Genomic DNA, 27,880 nt, shown 5'->3' on the forward strand with positions numbered 1-27,880 from the left:
TGGCAACCGGGTGCACGTGGGAAACTTTTAACACCATATTTGCTGGTTTTGTACCAAGGCGCACCTCTGGTGCAAATTTCATCAAAATCGGAGATATGTCGTTTCCAAGCCCAATATTAAATTTTTTGGTGCTTACAGAGAATGCATGTTAAATTTTCAATGCCAACAAAAGTCACATTTATTAGTGCAGAAAGGTCAAAAAATGATTATGCGAAGCAATTTGAAACGTTTTCTTCATCACAATTTTAAAGTGTATTTTTTTAACAGACTTAGAGAACATTTTGTTTCATGCATTTATTGGATAAAAATATTGAAGGGAAAACGTCGAAGATGTAATTTTTAATAAGACACAAATTTCAGTGCAAAAAGGTCATATTAAATGTACTGTAGCGCCAAAAGAAGCATATTGACCCTTGTTTTTTTATTTGAATTCTAATTAAGCTATGTGTGTAAAACTAAAAATTTACTTGGCCAAAAAAGTTTAAGACTTTAAATATCAGGATCGAACGTCGTTAATTAGTGGTATAATAGTGTCCAGTACTAAAAATCAGATTGTATTGTCGTAAGGACCCAGTTTTACAGTAAACACACGGACTTCTTGTTTATCAAAATATCATTAAAAATCATTATCAGGAAATTATAATTAACAAAAAATAATTGCTTTTAATATTTCACCGTTAGATAATTGTTCTGCTTGGTAGGAGTTATCAGTAGACTTTAGTAAGACGATAAATTAATCTGAAATATGCTAAAGAATCTTTCGAATTTTTACAAAAAAAAAATCAATTACATTTTGGATGTATACTTTTCAAGAATGAAAAAAATATACATAGTTCTAGTGCATTTTTCGAACTCTTCATGAGTTTTTATTCCAAAATAACGGCTTAAAACCTATACTGTTTGACAGGAGAGTGAAGATATATATGTATTAATGCAAGATGTATTTATTTTATCGAATATTCGAATATATTCGAATACTCCTATCGAATATTCGAATATCAATTATTGACAATTTTGACATCCCTATATATAACCTAATATTAATTTTTACATTTCAATTTCATATGTATTGGAAAAAGAGCAGGATGGCAAAAGAACGGAATTTTGTATTTGTTACTATTTTATTCGCAATGCAATGGATAAATTTCTGCACGAGCCAACGACTTGATTACGACTCGGCCACGTGTTCTGGACCAGATGAAATCAAAGCTCAAACAACAGTTCTGCAGCAATTTGTAAAAATTCAAGCTACTAAAATGGAAATGCTTGAGAAAGAACTAAAGTCAATTAAGGAAACACTGTTCAAGCTTGATAATGCTTATAAAACAGAAATGCTTGAGGTAGAACTTAACTCAACCAAGGAAACGCTGTCCAAACTTGAAAATGTTAATAAAACAGAAATGCTTGAGAAAGAACTAAACTCAATCAAGGAAACGCTGTTCAAGCTTGATAACGTTAATAAAACAGAAATGCTTGAGAAAGAACTAAACTCAATCAAGAAAACACTGTTCAAGCTTAATAATGCTAATAAAACAGAAATGCTTGAGGTAGAACTAAACTCAATCAAGGAAACGCTGTTCAAGCTTGATAATGCTAATAAAACAGAAATGCTTGAGGTAGAACTAAACTCAATCAAGGAAACGCTGTTGAACCTTGATAACGTTAATAAAACAGAAATGCTTGAGAAAGAACTAAACTCAATCAAGACAACGCTGTTCAAGCTTGATAATGCTAATAAAACAGAAATGCTTGAGAAAGAACTAAACTCAATCAAGGAAACAATGCCCAAGCTTGATAATGCTAATAAAACAGAAATGCTTGAGGTAGAACTAAACTCTGTCAAGGAAACACTGTCCAAACTTGATAATGCTAATAAAACAGAAATGCTTGAGAAAGAACTAAACTCAATTAAAGAAACACTGTCCAAGCTTGATAATGCTTATAAAACAGAAATGCTTGAGGTAGAACTAAACTCAATCAAGGAAACGCTGTCCAAACTTGATAACGCTAATAAAACAGAAATGCTTGAGGTAGAACTAGACTCAATCAAGAAAACACTGTCCAAGCTTGATAACGCCAATAAAACAGAAATGCTTGAGAAAGAACTAATCTTAGTCAAGGAAACGCTGTCCAAACTTGATAATGCTAATAAAACAGAAATGCTTGAGAAAGAACTAAAGTCAGTCAAGGAAACGCTGTCCAAGCTTGAAAATGCTAATAAAACAGAAATGCTTGAGAAAGAAATAAACTCAATCAAGGAAACGCTGTCCAAACTTGATAATGCTAATAAAACAGAAATGCTTGAGAAAGAACTAATCTTAGTCAAGGAAATGCTGTCCAAACTTGATAATGCAAATAAAACAGAAATGCTTGAGAAAGAACTAAACTCAGTCATGGAAAGGCTATCCAAGCTTGATAATGCTAATAAATCAGAAATGCTTGAGAAAGAACTAAACTCAGTCAAGGAAACGCTGTCCAAACTTGATAATGCTAATAAAACAGAAATGCTTGATAAGGAATTAAACGCAATCAAGGAAGCACTATCCAAACTCGATCAAACTGTTAAATCGGAACTGCATGAGAAAGAATGTAACTCATCAAAGGAAGCACATTTTATGTGTAAGACCCTTTATCAAACATTCTCTTTAATCACCATTTGGAAAATTTATTGCATTATGGTATGTTACAGTAATTAAGTCATGAATTGTATATTATTCCAATCCTGCATAGAAAATGTATGTTTTTGCTGTGTTCAGTTAGCATTGTATTATTTCTATCTACTAATTTTTTTCAATACTTCATACACGAATTCGATAACATTATATGAGAGAATGTGAAATACAAATAATAAAATATGAACAGCTGTACATTTGATTCAATTGTTTTAAAGATATGTTTGTGAATATTGTTTGATAAAGATAAAAAATAAGTAAATAAGTCCTCCGACTTAGATTTTAAAGATAAAAACAATTGTGCGTTTTATATCTTTTTAAGATATGATTTTGTCATATTTCTTTTACATGTAAACATGATGTTACTTCTTACAATTATAATTCTTTAGGTGGTCCTTCCACAGAATCAACTTCGTTGGTTGAAGATGGTAAGTAATTGAATGAAAATTTAAATATGTTCTGATATCTATTAACAACATGTAAACAAACCATGTTTTCTTTAAACGTTGAGGAATGAAAATGGGTTAATATAACAAATTGTGATGATCTCATAAAAACATTGAAGAAAATAAATCTGTTAACATGGCATATACACAGATCTCTGGAAATTCCAAAGGTTGGATTTAGTACTTAGTAAGAGCAACTATCCGCTTTTTAACAGTTATTGTAGCCGTGAGCCCTATGTAGACGGAACAGTCTGTGGTACAAAACAAACTTAAGGTACTGTGGTTTCATCAATTTTCGTTGGCATCAAATTTCGTGGATTTTGTAAAACAGACGTTTTCGAGGATACGTAATTTCGTGTACAAAAGCATTGCCTATACAAATGGATGTCATATTTCGTAATTCAATGAACATTGAATTCGTGGATCTACTCAACAACGAAATCCACGAAAACTGGTGCTCAACGAATATTGCTGAAACCACAGTATACTCATTAGTATTTAACTCTCTAGATATCCTTTCTTCCGCCATCTAAAAAAAACAAACTTCAAATCCTGCCTCATAGCCTGATTCTTTGATTGATAATGAATGTAAAAAATAAACAATGCTTGAAAAAATTCAGTATGAGCTCGTACGGTAAACATTCATTGCCATAAGATCGCAAGTAAGTGATTGAATATTGTTAACATCTACATGTATCTACGATATTTAATCCAAATCTATTCACAGTGAACATTGCTTGTGAACTGAATTTTGCCAAAACGATGGATTTGCATTATTTCAACGATAAAAGCTTTCTAGTCATCATTGTCTCTAATATTTGTCTAAAACCAAACTCGAGGGTTCTTTACTACGCTTGATATGTTGAATTAGAATGTTTATCCAATAAGAAAATGGTTTGAAAAGATCTGCCAGAGTTGAAATCTAAATATATTCGATGTTTTTGAAAGATATATAATTTGTAAACTCATCTATGAAGTTGCTGATTCAACTGACGAATTTGAACATCCAAACCTCCCAGAGAACTCACATGCAATAATTTATATGTAATTCGTCCATCAATCCTGGAGAAAAAAACATTGGCATGCGTTCCTTTCCGCTTCACTCCTTCTCAGATGCCTCGTAAGCAGCAACACCGGAAGTCATTTTAATTTTAATATTTTGACTTTGCTATAAATCAATTTTAGTACCCTAGAGTCCCTGAAACGTTCTGCTTTCCGATCTTTTCATTTGTTCACCATTTGTTCAATGTTCGTTAAGCGTGTTTTCACGTTTCGCTCTCCGTTTTGCGTTCACCGTACTCTCGCGTTTACCGTTCACAAAACGTTGAGGTCCATTAATTTACCAATTGCAGCAAAATAACAAAAAATATTCATTTCATACAGATATTTTAAGTGATTCACGAATACATTTCAAAACTACATGTAGTTGTTAGAATTACTGTATACAGTTATTTTCACCCTTTCACACTAACAAACAATTTTGCCCCGTTTTAAATTCGCCCTTTCATAGTTTTGTTTAAAAAAATTGTACTGTAGTCTTTTAGTTCGCCCCCTTTTAAATTCGACCAAATGAGAGTAAGGCGAAAGGGGCGAAAATAAAACGAGGGCGAAAATATTCCTGTATACAGTATATTCAGTACTGCAGATATTTAGTTAATTAAATATCTTAAGGGCCAATCAAATCAGTTGTTAATGCGTCTTTTTTAAATCATTTTTTTTTTAATCTTAACCATTATATTTAAAGTAAAGTCTATAATTAGACAGAGAAATTCATTCCTTCACCGTTACTTAATATTTTTTCTACATTCGATATGATTAAGAGCACCCATGCGCCTTAAAAGAAGATGGAGGAACAATGTGGGAAGAATGCCTATAATCATCTCCAATATGTGAATTGAGTATTTCAATATAAAACTTCTCATTATTAAAATTTATAAAATTATGAGAAAAAAACCTTTTCTGAGAGAAAAAAATCTATTAAAAAAATTTCTTTGATAAGAATATAAGATGATATTCATGGGATTCGAACCCTATCAATAAGAATCCTACGTATCATACAGCTTTATGACTAACGCGCTAACCGATATGCTAAATGGGTCATGATGATTTGAGAATTTTAATCATTTTTGTGATATGACTCTTGACTTAATGGACTTGAAAAATTTTTCGGAAGATGCGAATTTTCGCTCCATGTTTTTGTAATCAAAAAAGTGTATATTTTCCTGTAAACTTTCAGGATTATCTTTCAAAAAATTGGAGCAAAGTCCTACTCATATCAAACTGTGTTCAAATATGAGAAAATGATCGTGTTTGTTTTTTTAGTGTGAGTATGCTTTTTCATAGGCAAATATTTTCAGTCTTTGTGAGATTTTTGTAAAATTTTATATTTTACATGATGTATACTTTAATATTAGATGAAATATGAAAAAAAATTTGAATATAATTGAGATAATGATTTTTCACTTCATATTTTTCGCACCATAGGCAATTCCATCCCCTTATCCTCCAATCTTCTTTTCAGTATATTTCAATTAACATTTCAAAATAAGTTCATTTTTATTGTAACATAAGAATTTCAGTCTCAAAACAACTATTAAGAAAGTCATTAAACAATAGTAGTTTAAATATGCATATGCCAACGGTGGTATTTCTCTCTCTCTCTCTCTCTCTCTCTCTCTCTCTCTCTCTCTCTCTCTCTCTCTCTCTCTCATTTGACCGTTCAATAAAAATCTATGACAGTATATTACTAGTTCAGTTATGAAAATTTTAATTATCTATTACAAATCAAATGAATGCCTTTTTGCATCATCTTGTCCTAATCACGGCGGGGAAAAGTCGAAATTAGCTGAAGCTAGTGCTAAAAAATAAAAATGACTCATAAACATATAATATTATTGTATAACTAATAAATAGTCTCTAATAAAATACTACCAAAAATAGAGAAAATTTTAACTTTCAATATTTTGACGTTTTATTAACTGCTGAGTTTGTATTACGTATACGAGTATGCCCGAAACATTCTGAATTCTGTTAATTTGAATACCGAAACAAAAAATCATTAATTTGACCTTTTTTTTAGTTGGGATGATTATTATAAATAATGTGGAATTTTTTAGCTGTTTAATAAAGGAGTTATTGAACTAATTTTGGTGAATATTGGCACTCGTTGGCTGTTCAAATGCACTTGCAAACTTTCCAAGCTTTTTACCAAAAGGCAGATACTTTGTTGTATTTTAGTAGCAGTAGGCGCCTAGCTAGGGGTCAGCTGAGTGCACTTTAGGGCCCTTGTCAGCCAGAACTGTCATCCTGGTGCACCCCTAAAGGGGGATAGGCGGTTTAACGGAGTGCAAGATATAAGGCCTGAGATCTATGCTGCCTTAACTTCGCAGCAATTCAAATCTTGATTATGACGTCATTCTAGTGTTTAATAAACTCTCGGGTGATTAAATGTGACACAGCTGATCGGCAAGAGATTGAAAGAAAAACAAGATGTTTTTGTGAAACACTATGCGCCCGGCGGCAACAAAGTTAAAACCATATTTAAGTATATAAGTCACAGTCAAGGTGACAAGGTCATTGGTCATTGTCATTTGAAGGAACTTGATTAGTGAAGTATGAATACCAAATATCAAGGTTCTATCTTTCATGTTTCAAAAGTTATGGTGAAGGTTCAAAAAAGCTTTTTTAGCATAAAGGACACAGTCAAGGTCACAAAGCCATTGAACTTGGTATCCAATGAAATGGCAAAATTAATAGAGTATACATTCCAAATATTAAATGTCTATCTTTCATCGTTCAAAACTTATGGCGAAGGTAAAAGTTTGCCAACAAAAAACTATATTTTGCGTATAGGTCACAGTCAAGGTCATTGACCATGGTGTCCTTTAATAGAGCTTTATCAGTGGTGTATGCATACCAAATATGTAGTCTCTATCTTTCATGGTTCAAAAGTTATGGCGAAGGTCAAAGTTTGCAGAAAAAACTATTCTTAGCATATAGGTCACAGTCAAAGTCACAAGGTCACTGATCTAGGTGTTATTGAAAGAGTTTAATGAGTGGAATATGCGTACCAAATATGAAATCTCTTTTATTCATGGTTAAAAAGTTATGACGAAGGTTAAAGTTTGCAGAAAAACAAACAAACAGACAAACAGACAGGATAAAAACAATATACTCCTCGGATCTTTCGATCTAGGTGCATAAAAACAAGACCAGATTAGAGATTTTATTGAAGTATAGTATAAAGTCATTTTTTTTGGTCCCCAAAAACGAATTTCTGGGGTATACAGTTTTTGTCGTGTTCGTCTGTCTAGCAAAAACTTTAACCTTGCCCATAACTTTTGATTTAGTGGAGCTATGACATTTATATTTTACCTGTGTATTCCTTGTGACAAGGTATTTTTTGGTACCACAGAATTTCATCTTTTGACATTGACCTTGGAGTTTGACCCACATTTACACAAAAATTTCAAACTTTTGCTTTTGCCATATCTTTTGATCAGTAGATACCAGGGCTTTTATATTCCAAGTAGATATCTTTTGTTGAAAGACCTTTAATTGAGTACCAACAAATTTGACCATTTGACCTTGACATTGGAGAATTCCATACTCATGAAAAGACATTTCCTTGGCCAAAACTTTTGAAGAGTAAGGGCTTGGGCTTTCATTCGTCATATATGTAATTCATGCGAAAGGACGCTTCATTGGATACCAAAAGCTTTGATCCTTTGACTTTACCCACTTTTAAAATACAACCTTGACAATAACTTTTGGCGGATAAAGACTAGGGCATCATACTCCAAATATTTAATCCCTGAGACAAGACATTTAATTTGTTATCAAGAACCTTGAACCTTTTACTTTGTCCTAGGAGTTTTACCTACTTTTTACAATTTTTTTTACGTTAAAAATCAAATTTCTTACTTTGGCCCTAATTTTTAAACGGTAGATACTAGGAATTTCATTTTTCAAATATCATTTTTTCGGCAAGACCTTTCATAGGAAATGAACAATTTTGACTTATTTTTAGGGTAAGGACTAGGTTTTCACACTTCACATATTTAATCCCTGTAACAAGACATTTCATTTTATATGAAGAACAGTAACCCTTTGACCTTGTCCTATTTGACCTACTTTTTATTATTTTTTTACGCAAAATATTCTAACTCTTACTTAGGCCCTACTTTTTAAACGGTAGACTAAGAATTTCATATTTCAAACATCAGTTTTTTTGGCAAGATCTTTTCTTGGAAATGAACAATTTTGACCTTTTGACCTTTGGAGATTATCTTAGGAACGAAAAATCTTTAACTTTGGCTAAAACTTTTGAACGGTAAAAGCTAAGGCGTTCATGCTTCACATATGTTATTCTTGTGAGTAGCTGCAGATCTGTAGCGTTATGGTTTTATATACATGTATTTGTCTTTGACCATAACGCCACAGATTCCGTAATGCAGAAAAGGTGCTATTTACGGCGCAATATTTTTTCCGCACTTTTCGGGAGAATTTCACCACTTTCAAGCATTGATCAGTCAACTACCTTTTAATCCGTAATTCTAGATACATTCTGTAGCCAATATGTATGTTTTATCCACCTCCCAACCTTTTATAGTGGTCTCTACAGGCAATAATAATTTTAATCAAGCGAGCTAATCACTTGTAGAGACGACTATAAAGGCTTGGGAGAAAGATAAAATATACAGATTAGTAAACAAATGTGTCTAGCATTAGGGAGTGAAAGGTAGCTAATTAGCCGGAAAGTGGTGAAATTCTCCCAAAAAGTGCGCAAAAATATTGCGCAGTAAATTGCACCTTTTTTGCATTACAGGATCTGTAGCGTTATGGTCAAAGACAAAACCATAACGCTACAGATCTGCAGCTATTCTTGTGAGAAGACCTTTCTATGGACATCAGCAACTTTTTTCCTTTTGATCTTGAACTCGGCGTTTGATCTTTTTACAAACTTTAAACTTGGCCATACGCAGGTAGGTTAAGGTTACAATCAAATATTCTACTTGCCTATATGATATGACGTCATAGTAAGCTATATGACGTGAAGTTTAGAGATAACAATTTCTTATAATCGATATCTAAGATTGATTTGAGGTCGTAAAAATTAATCAAAATATGCAGAGGCATATTACAAACAGATTTTATCGTTTCTGGGACTCTGTAGTTATCACAGGGATTAAATACCAAACCCGTGTCGTCATAACTGTTGATCATGCAGTAGCAGAGTGAAAGTGAAACGTAACGAGAATTTATGTAAACAAACACAAGAATTCGGAGTTTAAAAGCATTTAGAATGATTATCATGTGTGATTCATGTGGGAATAAAGCTTATGAATAAGGTATGGTAATATACTTCAACAATTTCTTCGTAAAATTAAAGCAGGGAGGGTGTTTACTTGCCGATCAGCCTTTCCTCTGTCGTTCGTAACAAATAAGATGCAAAAGTTCAACACTACGCCGCACACTTTGAAACTTAATTTTTGTTTCTATCTAACGATCTTATTCTATTGTTTTTGGAAAGTGCTGCTAGAATCGTATGGTTTACGGGAATTAATGCACTTTTTTCGATGTTATGAACAAAATGTAAAAATTTTGGGAAGGTTTCGTCAGAAAGTGTTGAATAATTATTTCTGTGATAGGACAGTAGGATTCTAGCAGCACTTTTCATGGCACAGAGATGTTTTTGCGTGGACCCTGAGGTCCACGCAGTAAATATATAAGCGAAGTTAAACCGGATGCCCTGGGCAAACGACAGGCTACGCATGCGCGAGATCGCTAGAAAGTTCGCACCTTAGATAACTTGCCCGTATAATAATTCGCCCTATTCGAATTTAAATAAACCATTCATCGGCAAATCACGCTTTTAATTCTGCATATCGCATTTACATATGCATTGGCGGATCCGATTATCTCTCTTTTACATATACTTTTATATACAAACTAAACATTGATTCTATGGTACAAGCATTTTAAGAAGTTATAAATAGATATATATGTATAACTTAACTATCTGAATGAAAAACGTCATTCAACGAATAGAAAATCAGATAGCTTTTAAATAATACAGCAAGTTTTCGCCGTCATTAGTTTTGTGCATCAAGGCTCGAAAAATAAATTAGTGTTTCAGCAAACAAAATATCGTTTGATAAAGGTCTGTAGCAACGGCTTTTAATGTGTGATGTGTGTGTGTGTGTGGGGGGGGGGGGGGGGACCGACAAACAAATCTGCGTACTACAGAGCTGTGCTTCTCGTAAACCATCAGATCTCTATTTTTCATGATAAATTTCTTCCGTATAAATCCAGAACAGATGTCAAGTCCAAGTCAGTATGAGTTACACGTAGCAGAATAACCCGATTTTTTAAACTGACAAACCTATAGGACGCTAATCGGAGATAAAAATTTCACAATTTTGTTTTGAGACTACAATCAGTTATAAGTAGGCAGATCATTGTAGAAAAAGTGAACAAACCTACATGAATATTCCCTACACCTACAAATTTTATTACTTGAATTTTAGTCAGAAAAAAACATGCATATGGTCCACGTATTGCAGTCTTTTTTTAAAGGACAGCAACTTGTTCCATAATTATTCTTACAAATTGAAATAAATTATCCCCGGAGTAGTGTTGAACTTTTCACTTTTTCATTAAGGCATATTTTTCTAATTATAGCGCGCTTCATGAAATATGCCTACGTGCAAGTCTGTGTGATTCACACACCAATAATTCACACTAAACTTAAAAACATTCCTTATATTTACATTTTACACATTTGAAAGCACCAACAATATACTCAATATTTGAATTTCTTTCTGCCCTATATCGTTATACTTTTACTAACGTCGCTGTAGCCTTATTGTGACGTCACGTTAACGCACGTTTCTCCGTGTATATTTCTACGCGTGAGTATACACGAAAATGGTTTTCAAATCAATTTCACAGTTGGCTTAGTAAAAAAAATACAGTGAATGTAAACATTACAAATTGAAATAAATTATCCCCGGGGTAGTGTTGAACTTTTCACTTTTTCATTAAGGCATATTTTCTAATTATAGATGTCACGTGGTGACGTCGTGGTGAAGTGCTTCATGTAGTATAAATCCCATTGAAGTCTATACAATGCATAATTATAACAAAAGTTTTATGCTTGACTTTTCCGATTTATTAGTGTTACATAATTATAAAAAAGTCTTAATTCGCCGAATTTGGTCCATGTGCTGCCTTAACATACCCGCGTATCTTTGGAATAGTAAGGGATAGAGCTTTTATACTACAATTATGTTATCCTTGTGACAAGATCTTTCATTGGAAATCAACAACTTTGACCCTTTGAACTTGCAGTTTAACTAACTTTTACAAACTTTAACCTGGCTTTCGAACGGTAGGACCAGCGCTTTCATAATTCTCGTATGTAATCTTTGAGACAAGGCCTAATTTTTTTAGAAATCAACAACCGACAACCTTTGACCTTGACTCCGGAGTGTGCCCCATGACTTGATGTCAGAATCTATAATGACGTCATATCAAGGTAGTTCAGAGAAGTAACTACAGTTGAACAGTTTGATATTTTACGTACAGCCTTATCGTAGCTGCATTCATAAAAGGTCTAGTCTCTTAAAAAATCAGGGTTGTGTATTGAATGCCTTGTTGACACCCAGTGTCACTCGAATCTGGATTTCTTTAAATCTACACTTTCTCATGCCCCCAAAACTAGATACCAGTTGTTTGTAAATTAATAACATTTTATCCTACTTAAAATTTCAGATCGAAATAAGGTGGATTCCAAGAAATCCTAACTGTCTCATAGTGTTTTTTCTGAAAAACGGTGACTTTTGAACTCTGCTGTGTCTATACCTAAACTAAGTTAATTTTATATGCTGATTTTTACCTTGATCATGATTCTTTTGAACTAAAGAAAAACATATCCCCACCATTGCTTGGGTCCCTTCTCCTGAACTATCATGAGTTTTCCTGTTTTCACTCTTTAAAAAGATTTTAAATGCCTATTTTATAAACTCAGGTCACTGGATTTTTAGCTACTCGCTTCTACATTTTTTTTACTCTTTTCTCCACGACGGACCAATGTCATGTATCAATTTTTGCATGAAGAGATGCAGGAAACTCATCTTCTATAAAGCTCTATCATGATTGATTTCAACTATGACTAGTTTTTGTTGTAACGTGGGCCGTAACATATGTTCCCTTACCCCAACCCCCATCTCCACTTTTTGTGCCTTATTCCCGTACCTAAGAATTTTTACAAAAATACTCAGTTTCGAAGGATTTCATTAGAAATTTATAAAAGTTTAAATGATATGAACTAAATGTCAACGAAAAGAAATTGTCAGCATTTAGTTCGCCAGGACCAGAAGGGAGCTTGAAGTGCGGACAATGCCGACACTAACCTGCTATAAGGAATGTGTAGAGAATTTCATTTGTGACCTGCTACAGAAGTTGCCCCTTATGCGAATATGAGGGAAATCAATCTTACAACTGATTAAATAGCTGTGAGACGTTAGCTATAAGATTGTTTACAGTGTCACAAGGATAGAGAAGTCCTTACAGTTCATTCATACTGCGTAAGTATATTATAGCTACTAGGCTAGGTTATAGTTATACAGGCAACTGGGTTAGCAGAAGACACCAGGCAGGTGTCATCAGATAAGGCCTATTGTCAAGAGTCGCCAGGCAGGTGTTTTTTGACTTATATAGCCAGGTGTATAGTGAGGCAATTGTCATAAGGCACCAAGTACATGCCGATATTAACTGAAGATATATAATTATTGTACAGAGCACTTCGGTTACTTGATTTAAAGACACCAGGCAGGTGTCATACTATATCTGTATATATTTCATCAATCATACCCCCAATAAAACTCGGTAATCCGAGCACGGACCTACTGACACTTTCCAAAAATGGTGACAGCGTCTGGATTTTACTGGAGGTATGGATGAACGTGATAAATCAACTAAGAATAATCTTAGGGAATTCTTAGATTGGATGGAAGAGAAGCTAAAGAGTTTCGCCTTGACCAGTCTACACCTATTACCAGGGGACTTTATCAAATGACAACCCGCGACAGTGGGCTTGCAACTCGCCGGTGAGATGACTTATTTGACTATGACAGAACATTGAGGGACGTCTCAGATAATAGATCACAAGGAAAGAAAAGTACAATAAGTCATTGGGATGAAGGAACAGAAATAAAGGACACGCCATCCAGACGCTCATGGAACAAGACCAAAAGTCCGATTTGCCGATGACAGCCATGTTGGAGAGAAACAATAAGACATCTGGTTATCAGACAATTTGGCTAAAGGAACACACACGTGATAGCCATCCTCTGACTCATACGTCCATGAAATATATCGTCAGACACACAGAAACGATAGAGAAAGCTCACAGTCAAGTCAGCTACAGATGATGATTTTAGCTCCTTGCTAGATTACAAGTGTCACTTTGATTGATTGATTGATTGATTGTATACTGTTTAACGTCCCTCTCCAGAATAGTTCACTGATATGGAGACGTCACCATTGCCGGTGAAGGGCTGCAAATTTAGGCCTATGCTCGGTATTTACGGCCTTTGAGCAGGGAGAGATCTTTATTGTGCCACACCTGCTGTGACACGGGGCCTCGGTTTATACGGTCTCATCCGAAGGACCGCCCCATTTAGTCGCCTTTCACGACATGCAAAGGGGTACTGAGGACCTATTCTAACCCGGATCCCCACGGGGTGTGTCACTTTGAGGCTTGTGCCAATGTGAATGGTTGGAATGAAGAGAGAAAAGGATTGTTTCTAGCCTTATCACTAGGTGATCAAGCTCCGGGAGTCTTAGGGGATTTACCAACTGACAGATGCCAACATTATGAGACTTTTGTAAAGTCTCTGCAAGAAAGGTTTTCTCCTCCAAACCAAACTGAACTGTTCCGGGTACAACTTAAAGAAAGAAGACATAACCAGCAGAGACATTCTCTGAATTAGGAAAAACCATCAGACGATTGACAAATTTGGCTTATCCAACTGCACCAGGTGAAGTTCTTGACAAAATGACAAAGGATCAAATCATCGATGCGTTGATTGATTCTGATATCCGCATAAAAATCAAGCAGTCGCGCCCTGCAAATTTGAATGAAGCAATTAGCCTTGCTCTGAAACTGGAGGCATATAAGAGAATAGAGAAGAGAGGCAGAGAACTCAAAGGTCATCTCAGAGCAGATTTTGTTGAAAAACAACCTGACACTTCTGACAAATGTAATAATGGCAAAGTTGCACATTGGATGAAATCTGTTGAGGTGAACATGATAAGCATAACTAAAGAACTCAGGGAACTAAAGATCTCATACAAAAAAGAACTTACGTCAACAAGTACAGAGATACAGAGGCAAGTAGAAGAAAGCAGGAAATAAAATGCTATGAATGCTAAAAGACAGGACACATCATACATAACTGCCCTCTGTTGAAGAGAAGGCAAAAGCAGTCAGATAAATGGTCTGAAAAAGCATCTATGAAAAAGGTCAACAAAATGAAAAAGAGCATCAGGACCACTTATGTCTATAGGCCTTGGTTCATCTATATAGGAGTGTTGGTTATACATAGATGTACATGTTCAGGATGGGCAAAGGTCAGTGTCTCACGACCTGCAATGACCTGAAGCCCCTTCCCTCCACTAGTCCGGATAGAAGGAACCCGATAGAAGGGAGATCCTTCTAGGAGAGCACTCTCTACACAAAGCACAAACAGGTCTCAAACCCCTGTTGATTGAGGGATTGTCCACCTATAACACATGTAAAGAGTGTGCACCTGCGGATTCTGCGGTGGATATCGTCATGGTTTAATGGAAAAGAAGGCGGACACAGCAAGCACCGTGGAGTGCTTGGAGCAAGGCAAGGTACACTGTCCGAAACTATTTCGTGAGAGGGTATGCCTGACCAGTCACCCCTGCACCCACCGTCCAGATCAACCCCCTCCCCCTCGAAGATGAGACTTTGGTCATCGTCGCCATCGACGGACGAACAACACATATTCAAGTAGTAAAAGCTAAATTTCTAGTACACACTTGTACCACTGTTACCTTTGTTTCTGAGACATTGTACATGATTAATTTATTATATATTTTAACGTCCTTCTTGAGAATATTTTCAGACGTCACCGTATGCCGATGAAGGGCTTCAAATTCCAGTTTTTAAGGTTATATCCGAAAGACCCGTGGCTTTCTCTTCTAATGCGGAGCGCTTGGCGAAGGAAAAGACACTTACTATTTTTACATCTTATGTTTGACACGGCACCGCTAAAGGGCATCGAACCCGGCCTTCCGATCTCAAAGCGATCGCTCTACCACTAGGCTACGGTGACAAAAAGTTGTCAGTATCTGTGAGACCTAGGTTACAAGAGGTAAATCAAACCGTCATGTCAGCCAATGGCACTGCTCGAGATCTGCCTATTCATGAGAAGGCAGAATTCAATATTGGCATTGACCAGTTGACATACCACAATGAAGCACTGGTTGATAACTTAAAGGCAGATGGTATATTGGCTCTTGTTTTTAAGAAAAAAAATAATATCACTGCAAAGTAGATGTTAGCAATGAGGTTTCTGATGTCAATGGTTATGATATGAGAATGACAATTGAAGGATCACTTGTATGATTTAGAATTACAGCAGCTAAGAGAATGAGCATTCCGCCAAAAAGTGAGATAATTGTTCCTAGTAAAATGTGTGTACCAGAGGGTTAAGGTCTGCCATAGTGCGAGAGTATTATTGAACTTGTACAACAAACAACAGAGCACATTGACTGCAAGAACAGTAGTAACCCCCCTCCACAAGAAACCGTGCAAGTTAGACTAATGAATGTTGAACAGACATATACGGTATTACAGTAAATCTACAGCATGGTACGGTATTCCTGCTATGTATATATACAGTAAATCCTAATATGCCTTTGAATGTATCCATAGCATACCACAGTTACTTACAGTAGGCCCCTGTATGCCTTGAGTATTCACTTGTATCGCTACTGTTTCCTACAGACACTTGCTATATATCCCTGTATATGCCCCATTACGCCATGTATATGTTCATTGAGGCAAAAAGAAGTATACACGCTTCTAAAGCACTGTACAGATACCTAAGATGTGGGATTATCTATTTAGTACACATATTTATTTACCTGAGAATTTTTTTAATTACCTATTTGGTTATTGTTTTCATAAAATAATTTATTTTATATAAATTTATTTTTTTTCTAACATCTCTTTGCTCCATAAAATGCTTGGAGTGACTTTGTACCGTTTGTGAAATAAAAAACACAACAGAGGTAATGTTGCATTTTGGGAAATGTAGTTTTTAAAATTGATTGATTTTTATTTTTTTTTTTAAAGCTATTATAAGGCGTATCTGAGCTAAAAAATAAAAATACGAGATTAAGTGTAGATTTACATGATATTTGTTATTTACGTTCAAATTGAAATTTTCACCAATTTAAAACTGAAATAACCCCACGTTTATATAGGTTAAATTGACTTTAAACTGTGTCTGATATTTTCATCCGAGTCGGAAATAATTAGGTTATTGTTTTAAATCTCTGATATCTATTAAACGGGACTGATTTAAATTGGGTAATTTACAGGAAAGTCCTATCTTTATATGAATTAACATAACAAATAGAAAAATCTTTCTAATTTTAGTTAGTCTAAACTTATCGAAAATACGCCATATATCACTTTAAATAAACTAATTGACTGCATGTAATCAATCATTGGAAAAAATCAATCTATTTTTTTAATTGACGATACAAACAAATTAATTAATTATTTACCCAAAATAGGATAATTTGGCTTCTTCTATATAAAACGTTTTAGGATAAAATATATCTCAAAGTATTTTTGAAGCATATTTTAACTACTTTGAATTATTCTCATTCCATGATGGATATCAAATAATCCTCTCATTATGCACAATCTTAACCCGTCAATACCCTTTTCATACATCTGACACATGTGTTCCATACTTCGATATTTTACTTGAAAAAGACGGTAATTTTAAACCAAGCTATATGATAAACGTGATAACTTGAACTTTTTTATCGTTAGCTTCTCTTACTTATGCAGCAATACACATACATCACCTGCATACGGAGTGTATATATCTCAATTAATTCGATACGCAAGAGCATGCTCTACGTATGAACAATTTCTAAAACGAGGAAAATTGACAAGCAAGTTGATGAAACAAGACTACCAGCAGTGTCGTTCATCATTTCGTAAGTTCTATGGTCGATACAATAACCTTGTCAGCAAATACAATTTATCATGGGGTCAATGCTGACTTACGTTTTCATACTAATTGTTAGTCCATTATTTATACAGTGAATTGACAACGGATTTTCCGTCATTTCCCGATCGTTACCAGTCAGCAGGCCAAGGGATGCTCAGTCCTCCAGGGCACCTGATCCCACCTTAGATGTTTCGGAGGTCCGTGTCTGCTCTTCTCCTATTTTTTATTGTTTTATTGACTTTGATATGGAATAGTGTTTGTTATCTCCATATCTTTCTCATACATTTTATATTCCGTTAGCTACTTCCTTTCCTCAGCATATAAGGTATCTAAATGCTAGCTGTCTGTTTCTATATTGTGACTTGAATAATAAAAATTAATTTTGAATAAAATGTTACATGAAAATGTATTTGGCTATTATTGAGTGACAGAGTAATAAATGATTATTTATTTTTAGGCATATGTTTTCCTATTAAGGGTAATATCAAATAATATTATATAACTTTGTGAAATCCGATAATCTGATTGGTCAATACGAAGTACTTATTTTTTAATAACGACCGCTGAAAGCGAATAATGACTCGCACGATCTGCCTCGTTTTCACTTTCGCTTTAGACAAACATGGAAGTTAGTAAGTTGTAGGTAAGAAAAATTTAAAAGACATAGTGAAAAACTCTGAGGCTGATAATACAAAACATCTGTCAACATTTTTCGGGAATACTTAGCACATACCCTTTCATGGTTGAGTTCGACTTTTCCACTCACTCGGCGAGCAGAGTTTTGACGCTGTTTACGCGATTACGGAGACTAAAGAAAATAAAGACAAGCATGCCATGTAAGATTGTATCTTATCTTAGAAGACATAGGTATTCATATTTTGTGAGTGCATTTCCTCTGCAAGTGTAAACGAGTGCGATTCTCAATCTGGGGGAGGGGGTATTCTGTGCTATTCGGAGATAGATATATTGCGTTATTATTATGATATGGGCTAAAATTTATTACCGAAACAATTTCCTCTGAGTGATATTCAATGAATTCTGAAACATTTACATTCAACTTATTTATGGTTAATAATATCTCTGTAAACATAAGGAAGATATACAGTGTACTAAAAAAATTTGAAAATTATTATTTATATCATATAATAAATATGGACTCAATGCACGATCAATATGCATTTATAATGAGCCAGGAGGACAGATATTGACCTCAGATACATGAAGTATATCGACCTCGGGCTAGCGCCCTCGGTCGATATACTACATGTATCTTCGGTCAATATCTGTCATCCTGGGTCATCATGAATGCATATTGACCTACACTGAGTCCATATTTGTATATTATTCAGTGCATAAAATATGGGTTGAGTTTTGAGTAGGGGGAATTGTCACCTCCCTTTACTTTTTTTCTGCGAAAACGTGTGATTTTGATATTGATTTAGTATAATTGAGATAAATGGAAGCCCTCCCCAACCAACTCTAGATTGAATCGCAGCATCCCACAAAACACTATGTATATTTTAATCTTAAGTCTGAAATGTTATGGATTTGTATTATTGCATACAAAGTCTTTTCTTAAACTCTGCGTTTCATTTAAACATAATTTTATCTTTTTGTTTAAGTCTCTTTTCCTATTCAATATTCTTTTCAAAATATATTTGGAAATTTATAGTGAAACCTGACCATGTTGCCTTCCATGCGGTAGCTTACAGTAATTCCAGTCCCGGGGTGGTCATTTTCGATCACGTGATCTCAAATATTGGAAGCGGATACGACAATAGCTCCGGGATTTTCACTGTACCAACAACAGGTTTTTATGTGTTTTCTTGGAGCATAGAAACATTTGGACAGCTGACAGAATGTGTTCTTCTAAAGAACGGATTACAAATAGGAACGTCAAAGTCTGACCAAGCTTCATCATACTATGACACAACTACTTCTTTTGCCGTCGTTCACCTTACAATAAATGATAAAGTCTGGATCAAAGTAAAGAGTGGACGTGCAGAGGCGATGCATACGATGTTTTCTGGCTGGATGATCAATAAAACAGGTTTGGTATTCTTACCTCTTTTAAATACTAGTTGAGGGGAATAACTCTAAACAATTTTTTTTTCAAATGGAAGCGTGGCGTGTTCTCTTTCTTTTTGATAAAATACGCCTATAAAAATACAATATTTATACAGTTTATGAAACTAGCAACAGTAATGTTATTTTATTATATAGCTAATAAAAAGTCTTTTATAAAATACTACCAAAAATCTAGAGAATTTTAGCGTTAAATATCTTGACGTTTTATTGAAAACTGAGTTTGTATTACCTATACGAGTATGCCCGAAACATTCCGAAACGAGCATTCAATATCAAACGCCCTGTTGTAAACAAAAAAAGTTGTCTGGTCAAATTCTCAGAGCTAAATTTACGAGAGGACGTGGCATCTAGGTAAGTTGTGTTTATTTTTCACAAAAAAATGAAATTATTCATTTTATTTTTCACAAAAAAATGAAATTATTCATTGATATTTAGTACATTTTAGACCCATTAAAACCTAAATAAGCAAATCATATCGCTTGGTAGGGTCATCGGAATGATGCAATGCTGTTCCTGCACTGCTAGGAGACAGATTCCGTAGGTCGAGAGTTCAACCCCGGGCTGGGGCGGAAGTGGGTATCCATGTAAAAGTGATTTTCTTTGTGCTTTCTATATTAATATTTCTTCACTTAGGGCAGTTATATTAGTTCAAGAGTTGTTGTAAATTGTGCTTTATAAATAAATTAATTTCATTACAACATGTATTGGTAACAATCCTCTAAAAACTAATGTCCAAATAACTGTATCTCACTTCTATTCTCAATGACCGTGTAGTGTAGGGCAGCGTTGTGAGAATTCCATCGGCATCGAAAGCAAGTTTTTTAACTTGCCTAGATAGCCGAGCGGTCTAACGCGCTGTTCCTGCACTGCTAGGAGACAGATTCCGTAGGTCGAGAGTTCAACCCCGGGCTGGGGCGGAAGTGGGTATCCATGTAAAAGTGATTTTCTTTGTGCTTTCTATATTAATATTTCTTCACTTAGGGCAGTTATATTAGTTCAAGAGTTGTTGTAAATTGTGCTTTATAAATAAATTAATTTCATTACAACATGTATTGGTAACAATCCTCTAAAAACTAATGTCCAAATAACTGTATCTCACTTCTATTCTCAATGACCGTGTAGTGTAGGGCAGCGTTGTGAGAATTCCATCGGCATCGAAAGCAAGTTTTTTAACTTGCCTAGATAGCCGAGCGGTCTAACGCGCTGTTCCTGCACTGCTAGGAGACAGATTCCGTAGGTCGAGAGTTCAACCCCGGGCTGGGGCGGAAGTGGGTATCCATGTAAAAGTGATTTTCTTTGTGCTTTCTGTATTAATATTTCTTCACTTAAGGCAGTTATATTAGTTCAAGAGTTGTTGTAAATTGTGCTTTATAAATAAATTAATTTCATTACAACATGTATTGGTAACAATCTTCTAAAAACTAATGTCCAAATAACTGTATCTCACTTCCATTCTCAATGACCGTGTAGTGTAGGGCAGCGTTGTGAGAATTCCATCGGCATCGAAAGCAAGTTTTTTAACTTGCCTAGATAGCCGAGCGGTCTAACGCGCTGTTCCTGCACTGCTAGGAAACAGATTCCGTAGGTCGAGAGTTCAACCCCGGGCTGGGGCGGAAGTGGGTATCCATGTAAAAGTGATTTTCTTTGTGCTTTCTATATATATATATATAAATATATATATATATACATATATATATGACGTGCCTGTCAACGAGACGTGATACGGCTCTTCGGATCAAGTTACTGTTATAATGATAAATTTATTATATACCCCCTCATAACTAGGAAAATATATCGAAAGAAAACTTTAGTCATCAATTGCATAACATTTATCCATAATACAAAGCATAATTACAAGGGACTTTTTAACGCGCAAGAAAAATAACGTCATATTTCTGCGTACTACGTCATCAGTTTCAGAGAGTGGTGATATGGATTCAGAAAACAACATGTTGGTGATCCGGAAAATCGGATCATGACGTCACGTGATAGCGTAAATTGAACAGTAAAATTGGCTGATACACATTAGGTATATAATAATGAACGCTTACAGGACAGACGTTAATTTGAATACCGATACTAAAAAATCATTAATTTTAGTTTTTTTTTTCATTTGATAATTATGATAAATTATGTGGAAATGTTTTAGTTATATAATAAATAAATAATAAATAACTCGCAAGCTCGTGTATTTGAACAGCCAACTTGTGCCAATATTCACCAGTATGAATTCAATAACCCTATAGTATTGTATTGTACAATATTATGAGAAATATGTGTTTGTTTTTGTCAAGGAATTTAAATTTCTTTGTCAGAAATTTAGATTGATAAAATATTTAAAAGTTATAAGTACTATGTATTGAGTCGTCAATTTGTAAAAATGTTTAAAAAAAAATAATAAAAAAAATAAACAATAGTTTATTATAACTAAATACTTTTTTGAATTTTTCAAAGACTTTTTTTTCATTAATTCAGCAATATTAAAATATTTCATTGATTATGAATTTATGAAATATATATATGTAATACATATCATGGCTATATTAATAGTTAATGATACCATATAGTAATCAGGATGTCCGTCCGTCTGTATAGCTGTATCTCTTATCCGCAACTCCACTTATACCACTAAATGAATTTTGATGAAACTTTCAGAGAATCTTTATTGTATAATGCCATCGTGCATCTCCTATTTTACTCTTTGATGCAACACATATTTTAGGATCCAATAGCAAAACATATACTCTGCCATTACAGTTTACCTATGACGTGAGGTGTGGTAGTTTCTGGAAAACATGAAAAACAACGATTTATTCCTCTTTACACGTTATCGTAAAACAATATATAGAGGACAATTTCCCATAGCAAAACGTTGACACTGCCATAATTATATTCATATGGGTGGCGGGGGTAGTATTATTTAGTGCGTTCATTGCTCACAGTACCTCTAGTTTGTACATGCAGTACCAATAGTCCTATAACATATCATTAAATATACTTCCGTTACTATTTTTTATACCCCCACCCCGCTTGAAAAGCGGGAGGGTATATAGTAATCGTTAATTCCGTCCGTCTGTACGCCTGTCTGTCCATCTGTCCGTCTGTCTGTTATGCTTTGGGGTAACCATCTCTTATCGGCAACTCCTCTTATACTATTGTGTGAAATTTAATGAAACTTTCACAGAATCTTTATTATGTTCCCCAAACGAAGTTGGGGAACATATTGTTTTTACTCTGTTTCTTATTATTATTATTTTTCTTCTTCTTCTTCTTCCTGGGTACTTTTTTGTCCGGGAGTGATCTTGTAAACTACACATCCGACTTAGGTAAAACCTTTTTAGGGTCAGTAGGCATGTTATGTAGATTTGCGGAACGAAGGTCATTTTGCGCGCACGTGCTTGCAAGAGCGCGCACGTGCAACACGTGAAATGACCGATTTAATTGATATAGGCGTAACTTTTTACATTTTTGATGAAATGCTTTGAAACTCATAACATAAGGATATATTAGTAGCACAGACAACATGACATGGTCAAAATAGCAAGATCTCACGAGCATGCACGTGCGCTTTGCTCTGATTGGCTGAAACTAAAGTCTCAATATCTTACTTGTTTTTTTCACGAAATCCTTTGGAATTTTGAACACTGCCATGCATTAGGAAATCCTACAACATGATACATAGCAATTATCATGAAAACACGTGCATACACGTGCGCTGCAATCTGATTGGCTTAAACTTTAGATAGCTATAACTCCCTTGGTTTTCAACCAAACAGGATGGGATTTGGAACATAGATAGATATAATGGACTTCTACAAGAAGGTATGGTCATCATGCTCATGTATGCACGTGCGTGCACTTCAAATGAGTAAAATCAAAAATACACTTGATTAAGCGTATTTTCTAATACTTTTGGATTAAATACTTTAATATTTAGTATTTTAAAATATATTGATTGTGTAGACAAGATGATATGGCCATTACGCACATGCATTCACATGCGCACGCGTGCAATGCTAAAACTTGAATGAACTTGGTACACTTCTGGGTAAACGTTGTTAAAGTCTCAAATGCATAGAGTTTGTCTTATTTAATGAAGCTTACAGGGAATATGGCACCAAAAGTGAGTTGGGGAGCGTTTGGGGAACATCTGTAACGGTCCCCGTTACAATTAGCACTAGTTATATATTGCCATTGTACACTTCCCATTTTATTTTTTTAATCGACAGAAATTTTAGGTTTCCCATAGCAAAATATGGACATTGCCATTATATTCTATATATATATCCTATGACGTCACCTGTAGAAGCTTCTGGATAACATTTGATAAGACGAGTTATTCCTCTTTACACATTACCGTAAAACAAAAGCAAAACATTGACATTATGGGAGGCGGGGAATATCATTTAGTGAGCTTATTGCTTACAGTACATCTAGTTTTTTTTTCTGGGATTATTCTTTGAAAGTAAGTGACAATGAATTCTTGAAAATTCTACCGATATGTTAATTAGGCAAATCGATTAGTCAGGAGATAAGAAGGCCTAATACTCATGTAAATTTCTTGCCCGTCTGTCTTTGTGTCTGACGCTAAGGATGCTAAATATGCCTGTAAACATCGTGCAGCTGTCTTTGTGTTTGACGTCAGATGGCGAGGACTATTGAAACTGACATGAGAGCCTCTATATTTTTAAAATCTAAATTATCAATTTTGTTTCACAATGAAATGGAAATATAAGGAATCACTGTCTGGTTAGTCTAGTATTTTAAAGAAATCAACGATAATTGGAAACTTGTGATAATTTATAAAATTAGGGTTTGGATTTTTCTGGAACTGTTCAATTTTAATCTGTATGTGATGTCTGTAAATATGATCATGTATAAATCATCGTACAATGATATTTCACACTATCAATTTGCAGACCAATTATCTCAGTATTAACTTTGCACAAATACATTCGATTGAACTGTTCTTAAATGTAATAGGAGCAAACATACCACGTAAAATGTATACAACATTACAGATTCCTGTCTACTCGTTTTAGATTCCGTCTTATATTGATTATTTCTTTCATTTCAAAAAAAGAAACTATGATGAATTACATCAATTTTTTAACTGTTATTTTCAGATAGCACAGCATTTTATGCTTCACTTTCCCGTGATATAACTGGTTCTCCCATAATCTTTAACAACGAAACCCTAGACACAGATGATGCTTACTCCACGTCTACCGGGAAGTTTGTGGCGCCTCGTTCTGGTCTTTACATTTTTATGATGTCCGGACTTATTTATGGAAGTTACGAATTCGCTTGCAAGTTTATCGTCAGTAACGGTTATTCTCAGCCAGAAGTTTGGGTAGATTCGACTAGTGGGTATTATGACAGTGGCAGTTACATGACATTTGCCTGGATGAATACTGGTGACTCTGTGTATATAGAGGCCCAGAGGTTGACGACTACGTCCATGTTTGCAGGATGGCTGCTGGTGGATGACACAAACGGTAACTACTTATAGATTTTTACATAAACCTGATTGTATGATCTGTATTTTTCCTTTCCTGACATAAGTTAATTAATATTTTTTCCCGGAAGGGAATTATAACATTTTGTATCATTTGAGAAATTTTATAAAATTATTTTTGAAAATCGTACTGCGTCAGAACCAACTCATATATCTAAACGCCGAACTGTTTAAATTGTATCTCAAGATAATTGAACAATATGTGTCACTATTACATGTATATCCAAAGTCAAAGATTTTATCTGACTTTCTGGAAAAAATAGAGAAACAGTTACAATAACTAGTACCTGTTAGTAACTGATTTTTTACCATCTCGCGATTCTGTTTCTTTTAATTGTTAAAATACAAGCTGGGAGTTTAAGAAAAGATGTTTTTCAAATCCGTGAAAATGAAGACAGGACCATAAGTTCAATCATTTTACATGTAAATTATTATGTTTGCTTTACGTAAGTATCATCATCGTTCATCATTAATCTTTTTACTGTTGGTGCTGACATTGTGAAGTAATATTTTTAAAGAACGACAGAAAAAAGGCGATGCTTAAATAACTAATACTTCCTACAGATTACAGTGCTCAGAAGTTAAGCAATTAGTTATGATTTACTGTAAGACTTTGTAAAAATGTTTTAGGGTCTTTCGTTTCTAACGGAAGACCTTATTGTTTTCGTTCGGTTTCTTTTTTCCTATTATTATTCTTCCAACCAATTTTGTGCACGGAATTTCTAAGAAACGGCTGGTCCGATTTATATCAAATTTCAGGTGTAAAAGATTTTCAATTGATCTTGATAGAATTTTTTTCTGATGATTTCACAGCCGGTCATGAGATATGGACGATTTTCTGATTTTCAGAGGGTCGGCTTTTCTGTGAAACTCCTCCTAAATGACTTCAGATATTGAGTCAAGATTTTGAGTGAGAGTAAAGGAAGGTTTGCTGAGTTGCAAATTGGTGTCCAAATCTTTCTAGCGCAAAAGACGCCGGAGCTCGGTAGGGCCTGAAAAAAAATTCTCAGAAACATCTCACAAAATTTGGCACCTTTTGTTTCATATCTTCTGACCTGTTTATAATTTGTTAAAATATATTGAATAAAACTTGTGCAGAATGCTAAGAGCTTTTATGTAATATCAAGAAAAGGGGCTGATCCCTCAAAATAGGGTTCTAGAAGGGCCAAGAGTCTTTTATCGATATCTCTTTAATGAACAATATTTTGTCATAAATTACTGAAGCAAAATGTTCATCTATCCATAACAATCTGCAACGATATAAAGTAAAATTATTATCAATGTTACGCAAATTCTTTGATTCTTTATACCTCTAAAGCAGAATCGTATTATAAACAATATACAACAATTCAATGTTTGCTAAACAGCTCAATTTAGAACTTGAAGGGCTGGTCCCTATATATTTCTATTCTACATAGCTCAAACACGAAAAGAGTTTCTAAATAGTTGGTGAACATAAAATCTTTCAAAATATGAGACTTATCATTTGTTATGAAGCAAAAGGGGAATGAACCCTCAAACAAGGGACCTTGAGGGGCCAAAAGACTTTTATCTATCACTCTTTCATTATCAATGTTTTGTTATAAATTACTGAAGCAAAAATGGTTATTTTACCAATCTGCAACAATATCTTGTAAAATTATGATAATATGTTACGTAATTAAGGGACATAAGGGGCCAAAATCCTAAATCTTTGATTCTTAATTTATACAACTGTAAAAAATATTTCGATAAGCAATATTGAACAAAATATATTGAAAGTTGTTGAAGCAAACAATCTTTCGAATCTTGGGATGTATTATTTGATATAAAGATAAATGGTCTTTCCCTTTATGTTAGGGGCCCAGAAGGGCCAAAAAACTTTCATCTATAGCTTTTTATAATGTTATATAAATCAGAGAATTAAATAAAATGATTGAAGTCTTGATATCATAATGTTTTAACAAAAAACAACATTGTCAAAATCATAACTCATCTTATCGAAAAATCGGACGAAAGACCTACTCGTTGCTCGCAACGAGATCTTATCTAGTTTTATTTTTAATTTTTCTTTACAGTGTCACAATCAACATATCCAGGTTTTTCAGCTCATATAAACAGTCCATCTTCCACAACACCAGTTGTTTATGATAGTCCTCATGGTACGTATCACCATGGCTACTCAACAAGCACGGGAATATTCACTGCCGATCGTGAAGGATTATATTTGTTTTTGTATAATACGGATGCTAAAAGTGAAGTTGTACGTACTGCACTCACAGTCAACGGAGTGGAAATATTCGAAACAAGGTCGGACGGACGTCGCACTGTATATGATGACACTTCTGCTGTAGCTGTCCTTCATTTGTATTCAAACGATAGTATTTTTATAAAAATTAAAGATGGGACAGTTGATGGTTATGAGTCGCTATTTTTTGGCATACTTCTCTTTCAAATGTGATATCATTCTTTTTTCTTTTTAGGTAGGATTCTTCTCATATTTTTTGTTTTTAAAAATTAATGAAATTTTCATAGAATCAAGAAGACAATATTACTAAGTGATGGTATCAGTCGGATTAAATTTGACCGTTTAATATCAGAGGCTCAAATCTTTAAGTAGATTGGAAGCTTTTAAAAGCTAACATAGTTCTAGTTTGTTCGAAAAAAAGTCATAGCTATTTGATATATTTTTAAACTTTAGTCCCTTATTATTTATTCAACTTAAATGTAAAAGTTTTTCAAGTCTTTGAAAGTGTAAAAATAATAACTGAATTTATTAATCCATGATACTTTTTGAGAGGCAGAAAATAAGATATTTACATACGCCACCATTCCGCAAATAATATAGTCCCTGGTAGTTTTCAAACGCAGTTTACCATTTCTATTTAA

General features: G+C 34.3%; 2 protein-coding genes across 2 annotated transcripts; both read left to right on the forward strand.

The window, feature by feature from the left end:
• Positions 1-1,130: 1,130 nt before the first annotated feature.
• LOC134246627 (protein BCAP-like) lies at positions 1,131-14,540 on the forward strand. Its single transcript, XM_062729005.1, has 3 exons — positions 1,131-2,619; positions 3,062-3,100; positions 14,116-14,540. The coding sequence occupies exons 1-3, from the start codon at positions 1,131-1,133 to the stop codon at positions 14,538-14,540; spliced, it is 1,953 nt and encodes a 650-aa protein (XP_062584989.1).
• A 1,000-nt stretch (positions 14,541-15,540) lies between these two features.
• LOC134246625 (uncharacterized) lies at positions 15,541-27,789 on the forward strand. Its single transcript, XM_062729003.1, has 4 exons — positions 15,541-15,658; positions 19,079-19,456; positions 24,621-24,992; positions 27,070-27,789. Exons 1-4 carry the CDS (start codon positions 15,541-15,543, stop codon positions 27,450-27,452), a joined length of 1,251 nt encoding a protein of 416 aa, XP_062584987.1. The 3' UTR covers positions 27,453-27,789.
• The last annotated feature ends 91 nt before the right edge of the window (positions 27,790-27,880 follow it).

Source organism: Saccostrea cucullata, unplaced genomic scaffold (assembly GCF_032062105.1).
Source record: "Saccostrea cucullata isolate Sc308-1 unplaced genomic scaffold, CSIRO_AGI_Scuc_v1 ctg2214, whole genome shotgun sequence".
In the NCBI taxonomy this organism is placed as follows: domain Eukaryota; kingdom Metazoa; phylum Mollusca; class Bivalvia; order Ostreida; family Ostreidae; genus Saccostrea; species Saccostrea cuccullata.

Coding starts and splice junctions, on each gene's coding strand:
- LOC134246625 (XM_062729003.1), top strand. CDS start 15,541: ATGTCAGCCAATGGCACTGCTCGAGATCTGCCTATTCATGAGAAGGCA. Junction 15,659..19,078: donor TGATAACTTAAAGGCAGATG/GTATATTGGCTC, acceptor GGAAATTTATAG/TGAAACCTGACCATGTTGCC. Junction 19,457..24,620: donor CTGGATGATCAATAAAACAG/GTTTGGTATTCT, acceptor TGTTATTTTCAG/ATAGCACAGCATTTTATGCT.
- LOC134246627 (XM_062729005.1), top strand. CDS start 1,131: ATGCAATGGATAAATTTCTGCACGAGCCAACGACTTGATTACGACTCG. Junction 2,620..3,061: donor AAAGGAAGCACATTTTATGT/GTAAGACCCTTT, acceptor ATAATTCTTTAG/GTGGTCCTTCCACAGAATCA. Junction 3,101..14,115: donor AACTTCGTTGGTTGAAGATG/GTAAGTAATTGA, acceptor TCTCTGAATTAG/GAAAAACCATCAGACGATTG.